Here is a 17,862-nt window from a genome sequence, read left to right on the forward strand (position 1 = left end):
TCCCGCTAATACACACCACACTCACCTGTTCCTGCTCACACACACAGCACACACAGAGACACACATGACCAGGTGGTGCTCTCTCAGTAACTCAGCCCCACCTTGACCCTCTGCTCTAATCTGAACCCCTTTCTGACCTGTTAGTTCTACCAAAAATAATTGATCAGGGATTATGGATTTTAATCAATGATTTCTTAAGTGCAGCTCTTAATCTTTTTAAGCTCATTATCCTTTGTGGTCACCAGCGTGAGAATGAAGTGTAGGGTGGACATTGTTTGAGCGCCCTCCAGTGGACTGAAAGAGAACAACAGTCTTAATGCACCAGAGTCAAGTTCCAACAGCAGCCAGACAGTTCAATATCTGCATGTTCCCAAACAACAAATTGTGCGATCGATCTGTAGAACGACTACACTGTGGAGGTATTGCAACACATTTTTATTATAGATGACACAAGATGACGCCGACAGACACAGTCACCCTGTTACTCGCTCCTAGCCAACGTTGTCAGTCATCACTAGCCAGCCTCCGGCCCAGGGCCCTGCCATGAACCTAAGACACTGTTACTAGCTGGCTACCACCCGGTACTCCACCCTGCACCTTGGAGAATGCTGCCCTATGTACAAAGAGTCATTGAACACTGCTCACTTGAATCATGTTTACAAACTGTTTAACCCACTTTATATATATGCTGAACAAAAATATAAACACAACATGCAACAATTTCAAAAATGTTGCTGAGTTACAGTTCATATAAGGAAATCAGTCAATTAAAATAAATGCATTAGGCCCTAATCTATGGATTTCACATGACTGGAAAGGGGAGCAGCTATGGGTGGGCCTGGTGTGTCTATACACACCATTATACTGTATTCAATGGTGTGTATAGACAATATGGACAGTATATGAATAGAAAAGGTGTGTACAGCAGTAGTTATTTGGATGAGCAATGACTAGAATACAGTATATACATATAAAGTGGGTAAAACAGTATGAAAACATTATTAAAGTGACCAGTCTTGAATGACTATGTACATAGGGCAGCAGTCTCCAAGGTGCAGGGTGGAGTACCGGGTGGTAGCTGGCAAGAATAGTGACTAAGGCTAATGGTGACTGTTTAACAGTCTGATGGTCTGGAGATAAAAGCTGTTTATCAGTGCTCTCAGCTTTATCAGTGCCCCAGCTTTAATCCACCTGTACAGTCTCCACCTTCTAGATGGTAGCGGGGTGAACAGGCTGTGGCTCAGGTGGCTGAGGTCCTTGATTAACTTCTTGGCCTTCCTGTGACACCTGGTGCTGTAGACGTCCTGGAGGGCAGGCAGTGTGCCCCTGGTGATGTAGATGTCCTGGAGGGCAGGCAGTGTGCCCCTGGTGCTGTAGATGTCCTGGAGGGCAGGCAGTGTGCCCCTGGTGCTGTAGATGTCCTGGAGGGCAGGCAGTGGTGCCCCTGGTGCTGTAGATGTCCTGGAGGGCAGGCAGTGTGCCCCTGGTGCTGTAGATGTCCTGGAGGGCAGACAGTGTGCCCCTGGTTCTGTAGATGTCCTGGAGGGCAGGCAGTGTGTCCCTGGTGCTGTAGATATCCTGGAGGGCAGGCAGTGTACCCCTGGTGATGTAGATGTCCTGGAGGGCAGGCAGTGTGCCCCTGGTGATGTAGATGTCCTGGAGGGCAGGCAGTGTGCCCCTGGTGATGTAGATGTCCTGGAGGGCAGGGAGTGTGCCCCTGGTGATGTAGATGTCCTGGAGGGCAGGCAGTGTGCCCCTGGTGATGTAGATGTCCTGGAGGGCAGGCAGTGTGCCCCTGGTGCTGTGCTGGGTTGTCTGCATCACCCTCTAGAGAGCCCTGCGGTTGTGGGCAGTGCAGTACTATGCATCTGTAGAAGTTCTTGAGGGTCTTTGGGGCCAAGTCGAATTTCTTCTGCCTCCCGAGGATGATATTAGATTGTTATTGTATTGCTACACTCTTAGAAAAAAAAGTGTAGCAAAAGGGTTCTTCAACTGTCCCTATAGGAGAACCCTTTTTGGTTCCATGTAGAACCCTCTGTGGGACGATTTTCTTTCTTGAGTGTATGGTCAGGGGGCCGGAACATAATTACAAATCATTTGTAGACTGCAAATTGACCGTAAGAAGCCCAAACAGATAGAAAAGTTGACTAAAACATAATCATTTCAAACCGTGCTTACATTTGTATACGGTCACATATATCTCCCTATTATGTGTGGGAAAACTTTGGAAGAGATTTCCAAAATTAAAATCACTTGGAGTGGATTTGCAGGTGTTTTTACAGTCTTCAAATTTTTTAAAGTAATATTTTAAGAAAATATGGGGGGCAGAGTGGTTGTTGCCTACCTTCACCACCGGGGGGGTCGGCCCGTCAGGAAGTCTAGGATACAGTTGCACGGGGGGGACCCAGGACCCAGAGCTTAGTGATGAGCTTGGAGGGAATTATGGTGTTGAAGGCTGAGCTGTAGTCGATGAACAGCATTCTTACATAGGTATTTATCTTGTCCAGGGCTGTATGCAGTGTAATGGCAATTGCGTCGTCCGTGGACCTGTTGGGGCGGTATTGCGAATTGTAGTGGGTCTAGGGTCCCGGGTAAGGTGATATGATTCTTACCTAGCCTCTCAAAGCATTTCACAATGACAGAAGTGAGTGCTACGGGGCGACAAGTCATTTAATTAGTTCAGTTACCTTCGCTTTCTTGGGTACAGGAACAAGGGTGGACATCTTGAAGAGAGTGGGGACAACAGACTAGGATATGGAGAGATGTAATATGTCTGTAAACACTCCAGCCAGTTTGTCTGCACATGCTCTGAGGACACGGTGTGGGATGCCGTCTGGCCCGGCAACGTTTAAATGTCTTACACACACCGGCCAAGGAGAACGAGAGCACACAGTCCCCGTGAGCGGCAAGGGCCTGCGTCGGTGGCTCGATGTTGTTTTCCTGGAAGCGGGCAAAGGTGTTTAGCTTGTCCGAAAGTGAGGTGTCGGTGTCCGCGACGTGGCTGGCTTTCCCTTTATAATTTGTGATTATCATCTGATCTTTGAGCTGTTGAATTGCGACCATAGCTGGTCTCTTTATACACGTCCATGATCCCAGTCACCTTGTCGTGATTAAATGCGGTGGTTCGCGCCTTCAGTTTTGCGCGAATGCTGCCATCTATCCGCGCTTTTGGTTTGGATAAGTTCTAATCGTCACAGTGGGAATAACATCCTTAATGCACATTCTGATGAACCCAGTCACCGACGTGTATACGTCGATACTATTCTCAAAGGCGACCAGGAACATTTTCCAGTCTGCGTGATCAAAACAATCTTGAAGCATAGATTCTGATTGGTCACACCAACGTTGAACAGACCTTACCACGGGTGTTTCCTGCTTAAGTTTCTGCATATAGGTGGGGAGGAGCAGAATGGAGGCGTGATCTGATTTGCCGATGTATATACTCCGTTATGAAAATGTAAAATACACTGTAAAAAACTGTCATCTTACTATATATACACTTTATATAAATATAGTATGAAATTGTCATTTCATTCTTTGGCCATGTCCATTTGGAAGGGAAAGAATGTCATGTTTAAGGTGCTTTTCAATGAGCTTTTCCATGTGGCTTCCATCAGAGTCCTCTGGCTCTCTTTAAACAAAAAACACCCAGATATTCCATGGAAACATATTTACAGGAAATGTTCATAAATGACAAAACCTTGAACAATAGTCACGTGTTAGTACATTCCGTGAATAGGATGATGACATTGCAGTTTCTCTCACAGGTTCTACATTGTTCTACTTTCTTGTCTTTGGTTCTCAGTGTTCTCTGACAGTTCTTAACGGGTCTCTCATACCTCCGGGTCCGGGCTAATAATAATAAGAGGCTCACGGTTTCTCCCTTTGATGATTGGCCAGGGGTTGAAGTAGGGGAACACCGGCTCTGTGAACGTGGCGTCGGAGAACGTGAACAGGTGACTCATATCCCCTGCGTCGTAAAACGCCACCACACCCCTCCCGTAGTCAAGGTACACCCCTACCCTCCTGGGGGAGCGAGGGGGGTGCAGCAGGCTCTCCTCGTGGTTGGTGCAGGCCTCGTACTCGCTCCCTCCCCGCCCCTCTCTTAACACCAGGGTCCAGAAGCCGTCGTCGGGACACAGGCTAATCTCATCCTTCCTGTTGACCGAGGCGGCCGCCACCCCCAACCCCCAGGCCGTCTTGGTGCCCACCTCAACCACCCAGTAGTGTTGCCCTGAGGTGAGGGCCTGGCTTCCCAGGACAATGTTGTAGCGCGTGAAGCGCTCAGCGTTGTTGGGCAGGTTGGGCTGGATGTCCCCGACACTGACCTGGGTGCAGCACGTGGACACCCACAGCCTGGGGTAGGCGGTGTCTGGGTTTAGAGTCACCGCTGTCACACCTGGGAAGAGACAGAGGAATTGAAATACGATAGAAAGGACAGGCTGTCAGGTGACAGTCAGGTTTGATAGAATGCAATCAGATGGATCCTGTGGTGGAATGTTGTCAGATATGTGAGAGCTGTGGTCTAATGGAGTCAAGTGTCGACTATATGTGGTCAGGTGTGGTCTAACTCAATTTTGCTGTGGTTGTACCTGGCTGAAGGACAGCGTTCATCCTCCTCCAGGTGCGGTACTGCAGTGGTCCCAGGAACTCCCCCTCCGGCAGATCCACACACACCTCCGGGGGTCGCTCAAACATAATCTCCGCTCTGAGAGAGAGACGGAGGAAGAGAGAGAGAGTTTTTTCCCCCCAGAGTTCCCAGTTGTTTTGAACACGGCATTAGTCTCAGCGGAGGGAGGGAGAGAGCAGCAGAGGGTCCGCCTCTCCCGGTCCCCGCTCTCTCCTTCCTTTCCACCGGTGCGACTGACCAGATAGGGGACGCCGTCATCCACCTGGTGGTGAAACTCGAGTCGCACCGCATCTGCCTCAATCATGCACAAATTCATGTTGTTCATAACAGAGAATGTGAAATATTCCTAGATGTTAAAATAGACAGACGAGCTGCTAATATTAATAAAAATGCATGGCTATCAATAGGCCTTCACTTGGCTACTCACTTATTGCAGCTGCAGCGCAAGTGGAAGTAAGGAAAAGCGTGTTTTATGTTTTGTAATAGTGTTGAATAAAACCAGTGTTGACAGTGCTGAATATTTTTTTTACATGAATTCACTCATAAAAACAGCAGCTCTTTGCTGTATTATTTGACAGTCTCTCCCTGGTCATGGTTTTAAAAGTTATTGAATCTTAGGTAGGCTAGTATCAATCTTTGCTGTGGCCGGGGTCATGGAAGTTCTGTAGGCAGGCACGGTGATTTGCGCTATCCGATTGGCCAACATAGTAGCCGTAGCTGTACTCAATTTAGCCACAGATCTCCCGGTCTGGCAGGTAGGCCGAAGTTTGTCTTTTCAGACAAATTAAATGGTTCAGAATGGGAACACTTTGCCTACCCGGTGCGCAGGGCTTCTGAATCAAGTGCACCTACTGCCAACAGCGCAACACAAATATAAAAAAAGGAGCGCAAGCCTTTATCGTTGGCTTTACCATAAAAATGTTTGGTGATCGACTAGGAATGCCTTGAAGATCGTCCGGTTGGCGACCACTGCCTTACAGTTTGAATAAATAATATTGAAAAAGTGCAAGGAACATTGGGTTATTGTTTGTTTTTTTAATCATGTGAAGTCATGTGGATATTACACAGATCTATGAACTGTAGCATCAGATAAGAACCATGGATTCGTTTACTTACCCTCCGATAAAATCCTTGATTCCCTGAAAGAAAGAATAACAACGATGAGGCCCTGCTGAGACATCCACACACTCTTTCCTCAAAAACCTTCTACTTTATTCTGGATTTTTCTTCAACCCTTTCTGTTTTCGTTTTTCACTCTCCCTCTATTTCTTTACCTCCCCACCCTTAACCCCTCTCCCTTCCTCCTCTACAATCGACATTTTCTCCCTTTTTTCCCTCTATCCATTACAGTCCCTTTCTCTTTCCCCCTCCCTCCACTCCTTTTCTTTCCCCTCCCTCCCTCCCTCCTCTCTCATCTCACCCGGAGTTGTGCCGGGTTCTCGTTCTCTCGGAGTTTGACGCGGAGCTGGTCGGCAGTTTGCTCTAACTGGCCGATTTGCTCTGTGGTGTGTTTGAGGACCTCCTCCAATTGGTTGAGCCTCTTTTCCTTCTCCCGCTGCAGTCTCTCCTTCACTCTCTCCTCCTCCTGGAGAAGGAACTCCCTCAGGTGTCCAAACTCTGCACTCACCTGCTCCTCTATGTCCCCAGCATGCTCCTGAAGTAGGGAAGAACAGAGAAAAATAGAAATGTTACAGACTGGGTTGGAATCCATCTTTAGAGACTGTGTTAGCCCACTGAGCTTTAGTCAAGGGGTTAGCTCTGGGAGCTAACATGAGCTTGTTTTATTTTATTTCAACTTAAAGGATACAAATAAGTGAATTAAGAAGAAATTCTTATTTACAATGACAGGCTGTCAAGAGGTGGCGACAGCAGTGATATAAAACAATGCAAAAAACAAAGACATCATGAAACACAATGAGACAGTCACACGGCAACAGCACATTCAGTGAAAATGGAGGCAGGAGATAAACACATATTGATTCAAATCTCGTCATTCAAATCTCGTCATTCAAATCTCATGATTCAAATCTCGTCATTCAAATCTCATGATTCAAATCTCAGAAACGGTCACTCGTCACATGAACACCTAACCACCTCCGCTGCATAGACACACACACACACACACACACACACACACACACACACACACACACACACACACACACACACACACACACACACACACACACACACACACACACACACACACACACACACACACACACACACACACACACGCGCAGACACACACACGCGCAGACACACACACAAACATTTGCCACATCGGTCACGTGGTAGCTAGATCGTTGACACACATCCTTGCTCATACCCACTTCCTGTTCCCCACAGAGAGACAGAGGGAAGTGAAAGAACAAGTGATTGGAGGAGAGAAAGTGTTTCAGCGTGTGACAGACACAGACACACAGGGCATGCCTCCTTAATGGGTCCCGATGTCTGTGCTGTGCTCATCTTAAACGCAGGCCTCCACCGACATCGTACACATTCGGTATCTACCTCACACGCACACACTGTAGAGCCTGAACATTTCTCATTTACTTCACAAAGCCTTGTGAGGTGAAGCCTGTGTCAGAACAAAGAGGGAGAGACCTGGGACAATCCTACATTTTATCATTGATCTTATCGGTACTAACTAAGGCGTGTATTTTACGTAATTCTGTGTGTGTTTACATTTGGGGTGTGATAATGTGTGTGTGTGTGTGTGTGTGTGTGTGCCTGCACTGTGTCTGAGAGAAAGAATGGGTAATCCCATAATCAGAGTCATAATCTCAGCGCCATTGTGCATTAGACATTCACAACAGTCCAATAACGATGTTACACCTGTAACAACATAATCACATTGACAAACTCTGTATAATTAAACTAATTTGAATGTGCCTGGGTGAGACAACGCACTAGAGTGTTGACTGGCCACTAGAAATGTTTCAGGAATGATGGGCACTATAAATGAGAAGCCTCTCGCTGACAGCATGCACACACACACACACACACACACACACACACACACACACACACACACACACACACACACACACACACACACACACACACACACACACACACACACACACACAAACACAGTCAGTCAGTCAGTCAGTCAGTCTACCTTGATGAGCATGATCTTGTTGTTGGTCTGGACCTGATAGAGAGAAGCCTGTTCAGTCTGGATCATTACTCTCTCCAGGGCTCTGGACAGCTTGTCCTGCAGAAGAGGAAGAAGAAAAACAGGTCACACACACACAGCTTGAAGTTATGTGAGTTGAACTGATGAACAGTGTTTTCCGTTATACGGAGATTCATTGAATTAGGCCTAACTCTCTTGGTAATTTAAGATTTGCTGTTTTGGATCATTTGTAGTCTGACAACAAGCTTAATGTCTCACATGCCTGGAGGGCCTTTCCAACTAACTGGCTTCATTTCAACAAGTTACCCAAGTGAACCCCCCAAAAGTTACAATGTAGATGGGTAAGATTTGTGAAAACAGTGTGGTGACTGAGGTATGTCACCAAATATCCAAAGCAAATATAAAAGGTTAAATATGTCTGGGAACTTAGCCCTGACACCAGCACGCCGAATTCCTCTCGAGCTCCAAGTATAGGCTACATCAACACTGACTTGAGTGTCTGCTTCTGTCTCGCGCTCTAGCATGTTAAAGACTCAATTATCTTGGGTCCACATTTATCTTACAAGACTTAAAATATCTGACTGAATAGTAACTTTATGAACTTTGCTCAGTTTGAGATTTGTGGACAGATTCTGCCACAATTTATGCATTCAAATGCGTCAGGTCCCTGTGTCACTGATGTACGAACCAGGCTAACTTATATGTATTCCAAACACCAACACAGGTAGATACATAAATACAAAATATTGTTCTAAAAGTGTTACCTTGTAGTTCTCGAACGCCTCGTTGATGGGGATGACATTGTGCGTCTTGTGGTCTCGGGACATCCCGCACACCAGGCAGATCGCGAGCTGATCATCCTCACAGAATAGCTTCAACTTCTCCTCGTGATCCTCGCACAGGTCTGACTCGAGGCGCGGAGAAGAATCGGTGAAACTGAACCCGGAGCTGGGCATAATGCCCCCCCGTTGCCGTTCTTCAGTATCCTGTGAGCTCTCCTGGTCCCCGGGTTTCCCATCCGTGGCTCGAGCTCTCCTCACGCTGTCCACGACGTTACACAGAAGCGAGTTGGGGCGCAGCTTCGGAGCGCATGTCTTTCGGCACTTCGGGCAGGTCGGGTGTTCATCGTACTTGGCCTCCCAGCACTGCGTAATGCACACGCGACAGAAGTGGTGTCCGCACTCGAGGATCACCGGCTCACGGAAGAGCTCGAGGCACACTGGACAGGTGAGCTCGCTATGTAGCTCCTCAAGCGTGCTGGCGTCAGTAGCCATTCCGAGCCGTCTGCATACTGAAAGGATAGGGGGTTGCGCTCAGAAAGTAGCTGACTGCTGCACGGGAAAAGTTCACTCTTCCTTCCGTATGTGAGAGGCCGACAAGGGTGCGGTTTGTCTGAGACAGTAGACTCCTCTGTTTTCACGGAAGAGGGTGAAGAAGTGCAAATCAAATAAACGTTTATTGGTCGTGTACACAGTTTTGCGTGTGCAGCGAAATGCTTGTTTCGAGATCCAACAATGCATAAATATCTATCAACACAATAACAATACACACATAATCCAAAAATAAATTAAGATATATCAGAATGAGCAATGTCAGAGTCCGGAATATAAATACATTTATACTCAGTTTATTAGGCACACCCCCCTGTAGGGATGCACCTGGTCAACAACAATGTTCATATACGCTGTGTCATTCCCCACACCATTACACCACTGCCACCAGCCTGTACAGTTGACACCGGGCAGGATGTGGCCATGGACTGCCATCAGCATGACGCAACACGAACTGGGATTCGTCGGACAGGCAATGTTTTTCCTTGTGAGGGTCTTAGGGGCCAAACCTAATTTATTCAGCCTCCTGAGGTTAAAGAGGTGCTGTGCCTACTTCACCATGCTGTCAGTGTGAAGGGACCATTTCAGGTCCTCGGTGATGTGCACGCTGAGGAACTTGAAGCTTTTGACCCTCTCCACTGCGGCTCGGTCGATGTGGATGGGCGACGGGGGCGTGCTCTCTCTGCTGTCTCCTGTAGTCCATGATCAGCTCCTTTGTTTTGTTGACGTTGAAGGAGAGATTATTTTCCTGGTACCACTCCACCAGGTCTGTCACCTCCTTTCTGTAGGCGGTCTTGTCATTGTTGGTAATCAGGCCTACCACTTTGTCAGCAAACATGATGATTGAGTTGGAGACGTGCATGGCCACGCAGTCATGGGTGAACAGGGAGTACAGGATGGGTAAGTCTAAGACCCAGTTGCACAGGGAGGGGTTCAGACCCAGGGCTTAGTGATGAGATTGGAGGCCACTGTGGTGTTGAATGCTGAGCTGTAGTCGATGAAAAGCATTATTACATAGGTATTCCTCTTGTCCAGGTAGGATAGGGCCGTGTGCGCGATTGCGTTGTCCTGGATCTGTTGGGGCAGTATGTACGAGCCTCACCTTTTCAAGGCAGTGTTCTGGAACATTGCATCTACATGTCCACAGAGCCCTGTGGGCAGAGGCGTAGAGAACCAGGTATTGCTCTGGCCCAGTTCCATTTAGGATCCTGGCTCCTACTTTTATGCACCCCCTGAAGCACTGTTCATTACCTATGCATAGTCACTTTACCTCTACCTACGTGTACATATTACCTCAACTAACCGGTGCCACTGCACTTTCACTCTGTACTGGTACCCCCTGTATATAGCCTCTCTACTGTTATTTTATTGTTGCTTTTTAATCTTTTTTTTTCAATTTCCTTCTATTTTATTTAAATACGTATTTTTCTTAACTGCATTGTTGGTCAAGGGCTTGTAAGTAAGCATTTCACTGTAAGGGCTACACCTGTTGTATTCGGCACATGTGACAAATAACATTTGATTTGGTTTGAAATCTAAAAGGACTGGATAGGTGAAATCAAATGTAGGCTTGAATTTTAATTGAGTTGTATTTGAGAGATGGGTGACGCCATCGTGTTATAGGAGCTGCATAAATGTAGTGTAGGCCTAACTGTAATAATGTCATGTAAGTGTGTCAGAGGGGTCTGTGACAAGGCTTTAAACCAGGAGTTATCCTGGGGGGGTTTGAAACATTCCAGAACACTGCCTTGAAAATGTGAGGCTCGTACATGTCAGCACTCTGATTAAAGGCTTTAAACTTAAAGGCCCAGTGCAGTCAAAAACGTGATTTCCCTGTGTTTTATATAAACTGAGTATACCAAACATTAGGAACACCTTCCTAATATTGAGCTGCGTCCCCCTCCCCCCTTTTGCCTTCAGAACAGCCTCAATTCGTCGGGGCATGGACTCTGCAAGGTGTCGAAAGCGTTCCACAGGGATGCCGGCCCATGTTGACTCCAGTGCTTCCCACAGTTGTGTCAAGTTGGCTGGATGTCCTTTGGGTGGTGGACCATTCTCGATACACACGGGAAACTGTGGATTTAACAAGTGACATCAATAAGGATCGTGACTTTCACCTGGATTCCCCTGGACAGTCTATATCATGGAAAGAGCAGGTGTTCTTAATGTTTTGTACACTCAGTGTATATTTTCACACTATGAGGTTGGAATAATACTGTGAAATTGTCAAAACGATGATAATGCCCTTTTAGAGTAAAAGCACCTGAAATTTCAGCCTGTTTTGGTGGGAGTTTTGACCTGCCTGGTGCCATCACCAGGTGGTAAATTAGTTAATAGACCTATGTGAAAGAGAGTTCCAAACCTCTCTGGCAATAACAGCTGGTTTTCAGTTTTCCCTTCCCCACTCGAGACCACTCCCAGACAGTCCTAGCTGAATTCTTGCTTGAGAAATCGCTCTTAACTCAGAAGCTATTTTTGTTTATTTTTGACCATTTTCATTTAAAACAATCACAGTACGGTACTTAATTGTTACCCAGAAGTGATTTGATATTGAGATAAAACGGCTGTATTGGACCTTTAACCAATCCATCAGTTGGAAGTCAGCAGCTTCCATTCCACCAAGGGGGAACGGGGAAATACCTATGGGTCTACAAATTAAACCTGTTATCTGTCACATTTTGGGTTATTCTATGGTCAGCTTCTGGGCAGTGCTTGTCCCCCAGTCAGTCCTCAGTGTCAGCTATGATATGACACTTTGAGTTTGAAAAACATTACTTTTGGTTATTGAACTACAGTAGGTGAAATGGATTTACATCCAGTAATGGAGTTATGGAAACGGAATAACACCATTGGTCCCTGATCTGTTGTCACGGTCGTTTGTAGAATTAACGGACCAAGGCGCAGCATGCATAGAGTTCCGCATGTTTAATTAAAGAAACTCACCAAAACAACACAGAACAAAAACGAAACATGAAGTCAAATGCAGTGCACACTGGCAACTACACACAAACAAACAAGATCCCACAAAAACCCAGTGGAAAAAAGGCTGCCTAAATATGATCCCCAATCAGAGACAACGATAAACAGCTGCCTCTGATTGGGAACCATACCAGGCCAACATAGACCAATAATAACCTAGATAACCCACCCTAGTCACACCCCGACTTAACCAACATAGAGAGTAAAAGGATCTCTATGGTCAGGACGTGACATCTGTACTACACAGAAATGCATAATTATGGATAAGAATATCATTCTGTTCATGGTGATGTATCCGGAATAACTACAAAAAGGTAGAAATATGCAATATCCTTATTTGGCATATTTGGGTATTATTCTACACACTGGCTATTATTTGAATGAGCTCCATCCACAAACAAGACCACTTTGGTTGGTCCGGACCAGACCCAATCTGAACCAATCATATGTTTCACGAGTTTGGACATCACAGTAGAGTAAAGTTCAGTACAGTACAGTAAATATGTTCAGTACAGTATAGTACAATCCAGTACATTATAAACTGGGTGGTTTGAGCCCTGAATGTTGATTGGCTGACAGTCGTGGTACACCATGGGAATGCCAAAACATTTATTTTTACTGTTCTAGTTACGTTGGTAACCAGTTTATAATAGCAACAAGCCACCTCGGGGGTTTGTGGTATATGGGCAATAAGGGCTGTATCCAGGAACTTTACGTTGCATCGTGCCTAAGAACAGCCCTTAGCCATGGAATATTGGCCATACAGTGCATTCAAAAGTATTCAGACCCCTTCCCCTTTTCATTACGTTACAGGCTTATTCTAAAATGGATTAAATAAAATGTACTCATCAATCTACACACAATGCCCCATAATGACAAAGCGAAAACAGGTTTTTAGAAATGTTTGCAAATGTATAAAAAATTACAAACAGAAATACCTTATTTACATAAGTATTCACACCCTTTGCTATGAGACTAGAAATTGAGCTCAGGTGCATCCTGTTTCCATTGATCATTCTTGAGATGTTTCTACAATTTGATTGGAGTCCACCTGTGGTAAATTCAATTGATTGGACATGATTTGGAAAGGCACACATCTGACTATGTAAGGTCCCACAGTCCACAGTCGAAGGAATTGTCCGTAGAGCTCTGAGACAGGATTGTGTCGAGGCACAGATCTGGGGAAGGGTACCAAAACATTTCTGCAGCATTGAAGGTCCCCAAGAACACAGTGGCCTCCATCATTCTTAAATGGAAGAAGTTTGGAACCACTATGACTCTTCCAATAGCTGGCCGCACGGCCAAACTGAGCAGGGCGGTGACCACGAACCCGATGGTCACTCTGTCAGAGGTCCAGAGTTCCTCTGTGGAGATGGGAGAACCTTCCAGAAGGACAACCAATTCTCAAGATTGAACTCTTTGGCCTGAATGCCAAGTGTCACGTCTGAAGGAAACCTGGCACCATCCTTATGGTGAAGCATGGTGGTGGCAGCATCATGCTGTGGGGATGTTTTTCAGCGGCAGGGACTGGGAGACTAGTCAGGATCGAGGGAAAGATGAAGGGAGCAAAGTACAGAGAGATCCTTAATGAAAACCTGCTTCAGAGCTCTCAGGACCTCAGACTGGGGGTGAAGGTTCACCTTCCAACAGGACAACAACCCTAAGCACACAGCCAAGACAACAAAGAAGTGGCTTCGGGACAAGTCTCAATGTCCTTGAGTGGCCCAGCCAGAGCCCGGACTTGAACCCGATTGACCATCTCTGGAGAGACCTGAAAATAGCTGTGCAGCAACGCTCCCCATCCAACCTGACAGAGCTTGAGAGGATCTGCAGAGAAGAATGGGAGAAACTCCCCAAATACAGGTGTGCCAAGCTTGTAGCATCATACCCAAGAAGACTCAAGGCTGTAATCGCTTCCAAAGGTGCTTCAACAAAGTGCTGGGTAAAGTGCCTGAATACTTATGTAAATGTGATATTAAATGTGTTTTTACATTTTTTTATACATTTGTAAAAATGTCAAATAAACTGTTTTTACTTTGTCATTATGGGGTATTGTGTATAGATTGATGAGGGGAAAAAGTATTTCATACATTTTAAAATAAGGCTATAATGTAACTAAATGTGGAAAAGTCAAGGGGTCTGAATACTTTCCAAATGCACTGTATACCACACCCCCTCGGGCCGTATTGCTTAATTATACTGCACTCTAGTGTACTTTACTGAACTCTAGTTTACAGTACTGTACTGTACTCTATTTGACTGTACTGTTCTGTACTGTGCTGTCCAACCTTGTGAAACATAGACGTCTATGATGGGTTCAGATTTGGTCCTACCAGGGTTGATTGACCAAATTTCAACTACTTTTCAACGTTCATGGATGTCCGGTGTCGGTAGGTGCTCAGTGGGCGAGGAAACTTGTTACAGTAAATGGAAAGAGGGTAGGTGGTAGGTGTCATGGTAGGAGTCATTAAGAGCCGGGAGACGTGACATTAACTGGAGAGAGAGAGAAGAGAGAGAGGAAGAGGAAGAGGGAGGTGTTGTCCAGACTGTTTTCATAGTCTTGCTTTGACTATCAGATGATGGAAAGAGAAAGAAAACAGTTATGAGCTGAACATAACAGTATGCCAGATTTCCCATTGTAGCTAATTCAATTGCAGTAATTACGTTAAAGATTTTTCAGTAATTACGTTACCGATTTGGTAACAGAATTACAAATTTTAATCACTTAATAATTTTAAACAATCTGTAAAATCACTATAACTAATTGATAGGTCTACCATTACTTTTTACTTCTGTGAACTTTCATTATCCTCCCTCATGAGGGAGAGACATTATAAAATATCTCCAAGATATGTGGGTTTTTGGTAATGGAATTTCAAGGCTAAAGTCAATGTTTCTTAAACTTACAGAAGGCAAATAATTTCTACAAAAGTAAATATAAGTGTTGATATTAGTTGGCAGTGGTCTTTACTTCAATATTATTGTGTTTTAATGTATTTCTAATACCTTTTAAGACTTCCTGGTAGATGTTGTCTATGACCCCGTTTCCATCTGTTTGACCAGATATCAAAGCCTTTGCTTATTTCACATTTTTTGAATGAAAAATGGTTGAAATATGTGCTGTAATTTCTCAAAAATATAGACTCTTAGCTTTCATTTGACACCCAAATTGATATGCTCCTATGAACTTCACATGTTGGTGCTCATTGGTCCTTTTACATGGAAATGCCCTTAATAGTCAAGGGTAGTGACCATGTGTGTCCCAGAAGGGCTGTATGTTTCCCAGAAGACACTATGGTCAGGAGGGGGAAGTTCAGTTCTATCTCAAGGAAACAGAAGGGGATGAGAGGTGTCAGATGAAAGTGTCACCCGGAGAGTTTCTGCTCACTGGGTATAAAAGACTGATCTTGTGCACCAGTCCTGTGTCTCATCGTAAAAAGACCACTCTCCATCGATTGCACAGGTGCCTCAACACACAGTGAAAAACAGAGAAGGGCTCTATGTAGAGAGCTGGACTGACTTTGGTAGGGGTGGACTGAGCTGAAGAACGACTGACTGAGTGACAACGGTCTGTGACCAGTTTTGGCTGACAGATACAGGCCTTTCTCTATAACACACACAGCCCAGTGCTCAACAGGATGCCTGTCTCATGTAGGGGGGCTCTGCTCTTGCTTCTAGCCAGTCTTGGAGGTCTGCTCTGGGGGAGGTGGGTGACTTCACCCCCTGCCTCCGGTTCTTCTACATGAAGACTCCCCCAAAAGCCCTAGGGGGAGAGGGGTACCAGCCCATCTGCCAGCGCTACAGGAACCAGTACCATTTTGCCAGCCTGTACCAACGCCAGAGCCGTGCTCCCCTCTGCTCTTCCTACATACTTACCCCTGGCGGAGGCAAACGGCCCAGAAACAAGTGGATGTATGAACCACAGGTGAGTATACTGTATGTCTGTGTGTGTAACTGGGTATTACATTCAGGGTCAATGCCATTTTATTCTTCTCAATTCAAGAAAATAACGTTATTTATGGTGTGTTTGTGTGAAGCCAGCAGTTCTTAGAAAAGTGCTTAATTTAAAACTTCTTGTCAATAGGGGGAGCTGTTAGCACTATGTTTTCTTGACGTTCCCAAATTAAACTGCCTCGTACTCAATTCTTGCTCGTACAATATGCATATTATTATTACTATTGGATAGAAAACACTCTCTAGTTTCTAAAACCGTTTGAATTATGTCTGTGCGTGAAACAGAACTGGACTTAGAGCAATTTCCCTATGTGGAGTTGAGAATGCAGAATTTTCCAACCTGTTCTCAGACCTGTGTATAACTCTGCCTGTCTTCTATTGGTTGAGATGCACTGCATACGCCTTCCCCTGGGTGTCAGCGAATAGAGGGCCTTGAAATGGAGTCTCTTGGCAGATCCGAAAGTCTATAAATTGATTGGAATCAAAGTGTCCCCTCTTTTGATTCTTCGCTCTGACGCAGAGAGGCTCTTGGCATGTCGTTTTAGAAGCTCCTGTTTTAGCTCCTAGATATATCCGGCTCTGTTTTTATTCGATATAGGCTTTAAAGACATCATAATCTTGTTATTTTAAACCGAGTTATATCAGTTTATGTCAGTATATTGCGATTTTCGGGTATTTCATTTTCTGGCGTTGTAGGAAGTTGGGTATCTCTCTCTCGCATGCTATTGTTTACTGCTAATTGCAACGTGGAAGATGACTTTCTCCAACCCAGCAACGATTCTTTTGGACAAAGGACACCTATCCCAAGATTCTGATGAGAGGTCATCAAAAGGTAAGAACTATTTATGCTGATAATTCATTGTTCTGTTGAAAAAAGTCAAATGCATAAGACGCCATTACTTGCAGTGTAGCCTTGCTTTATCGCACGCTGTATTGCGCAGTAACGTTAATTTTAAAAATGTAATTCAGCGATTGCATTAAGAACTAATTTGTCTTTCAATTGCTGTCCAACCTGTATTTTTTTAGTCAAGTTTATGAATAGTTTTCGATAAGAATAGGTGCCTTTCCAAGATGGCGCCGGACAGATTGCTTGAGGATTTGGACACTATTCTCATTGTATAAGCACGATTTGTGCCGCTAAATATGCACATTTTCGAACAAACTCTATATGCATTGTGTAATATGATGTTACAGGACTGTCATCTGAAGAATTCTGAGAAGGTTAGTGAAACAATTAATATATTTTGGTGGTTTATACGTTATCGCTATTTTTGCCTTGAATCAATGCTGTTGTGATGTTTGCTATTGTGGTAAGCTAATATAACGCTAAATTGTGTTTTCGCTGTAAAACACTTAGAAAATCTGAAATATTGGCTGGATTCACACGATCTGTGTCTTTCATCTGCTGTACGCTGTGTATTTTTAAGAAATGTTTTATGATGAGTAATTAGCTAATACACGATGGTCTCTGTAGTTATTCTAGTCGCTTTGGTGAGAGTTGTGATGGTGGCTGCAATGGTAAACTCTGATTTATACCTGAAATATGCACATTTTTCTAACATAACATATGCTATACAATAAATATGTTATCAGACTGTCATCTGATGAGGTTGTTTCTTGGTTAGTGGCTATTTATATCTTTATTTGGTCGAATTTGTGATAGCTACTGATGGAGTAAAAAAAATGGTGGAGTAAAGAAGTGGTGTCTTTTGCTAACGTGGTTAGCTAATAGATTTACATATTGTGTCTTCCCTGTAAAACATTTTAAAAATCAGAAATGATGGCTTGATTCACAAGATGTGTATCTTTCATCTGGTGTCTTGGAC

The 17,862-nt window shown here is 44.8% G+C and overlaps 1 protein-coding gene across 1 annotated transcript; it reads right to left on the reverse strand.

Moving 5' to 3' along the window:
- Window positions 1-163: 163 nt before the first annotated feature.
- On the reverse strand, window positions 164-9,223 carry LOC129827888 (zinc-binding protein A33-like). The gene is made up of 6 exons (XM_055889152.1): window positions 8,537-9,223; window positions 7,755-7,850; window positions 6,051-6,284; window positions 5,747-5,769; window positions 4,593-4,708; window positions 164-4,399 (listed from the first exon to the last, which is right to left on the reverse strand). The coding sequence occupies exons 1-6, from the start codon at window positions 9,044-9,046 to the stop codon at window positions 3,834-3,836; spliced, it is 1,545 nt and encodes a 514-aa protein (XP_055745127.1). The 5' UTR covers window positions 9,047-9,223; the 3' UTR covers window positions 164-3,833.
- Between the last annotated feature and the right edge of the window lie 8,639 nt (window positions 9,224-17,862).

This window comes from Salvelinus fontinalis, chromosome 29, assembly GCF_029448725.1.
Source record: "Salvelinus fontinalis isolate EN_2023a chromosome 29, ASM2944872v1, whole genome shotgun sequence".
Classification (NCBI taxonomy): domain Eukaryota; kingdom Metazoa; phylum Chordata; class Actinopteri; order Salmoniformes; family Salmonidae; genus Salvelinus; species Salvelinus fontinalis.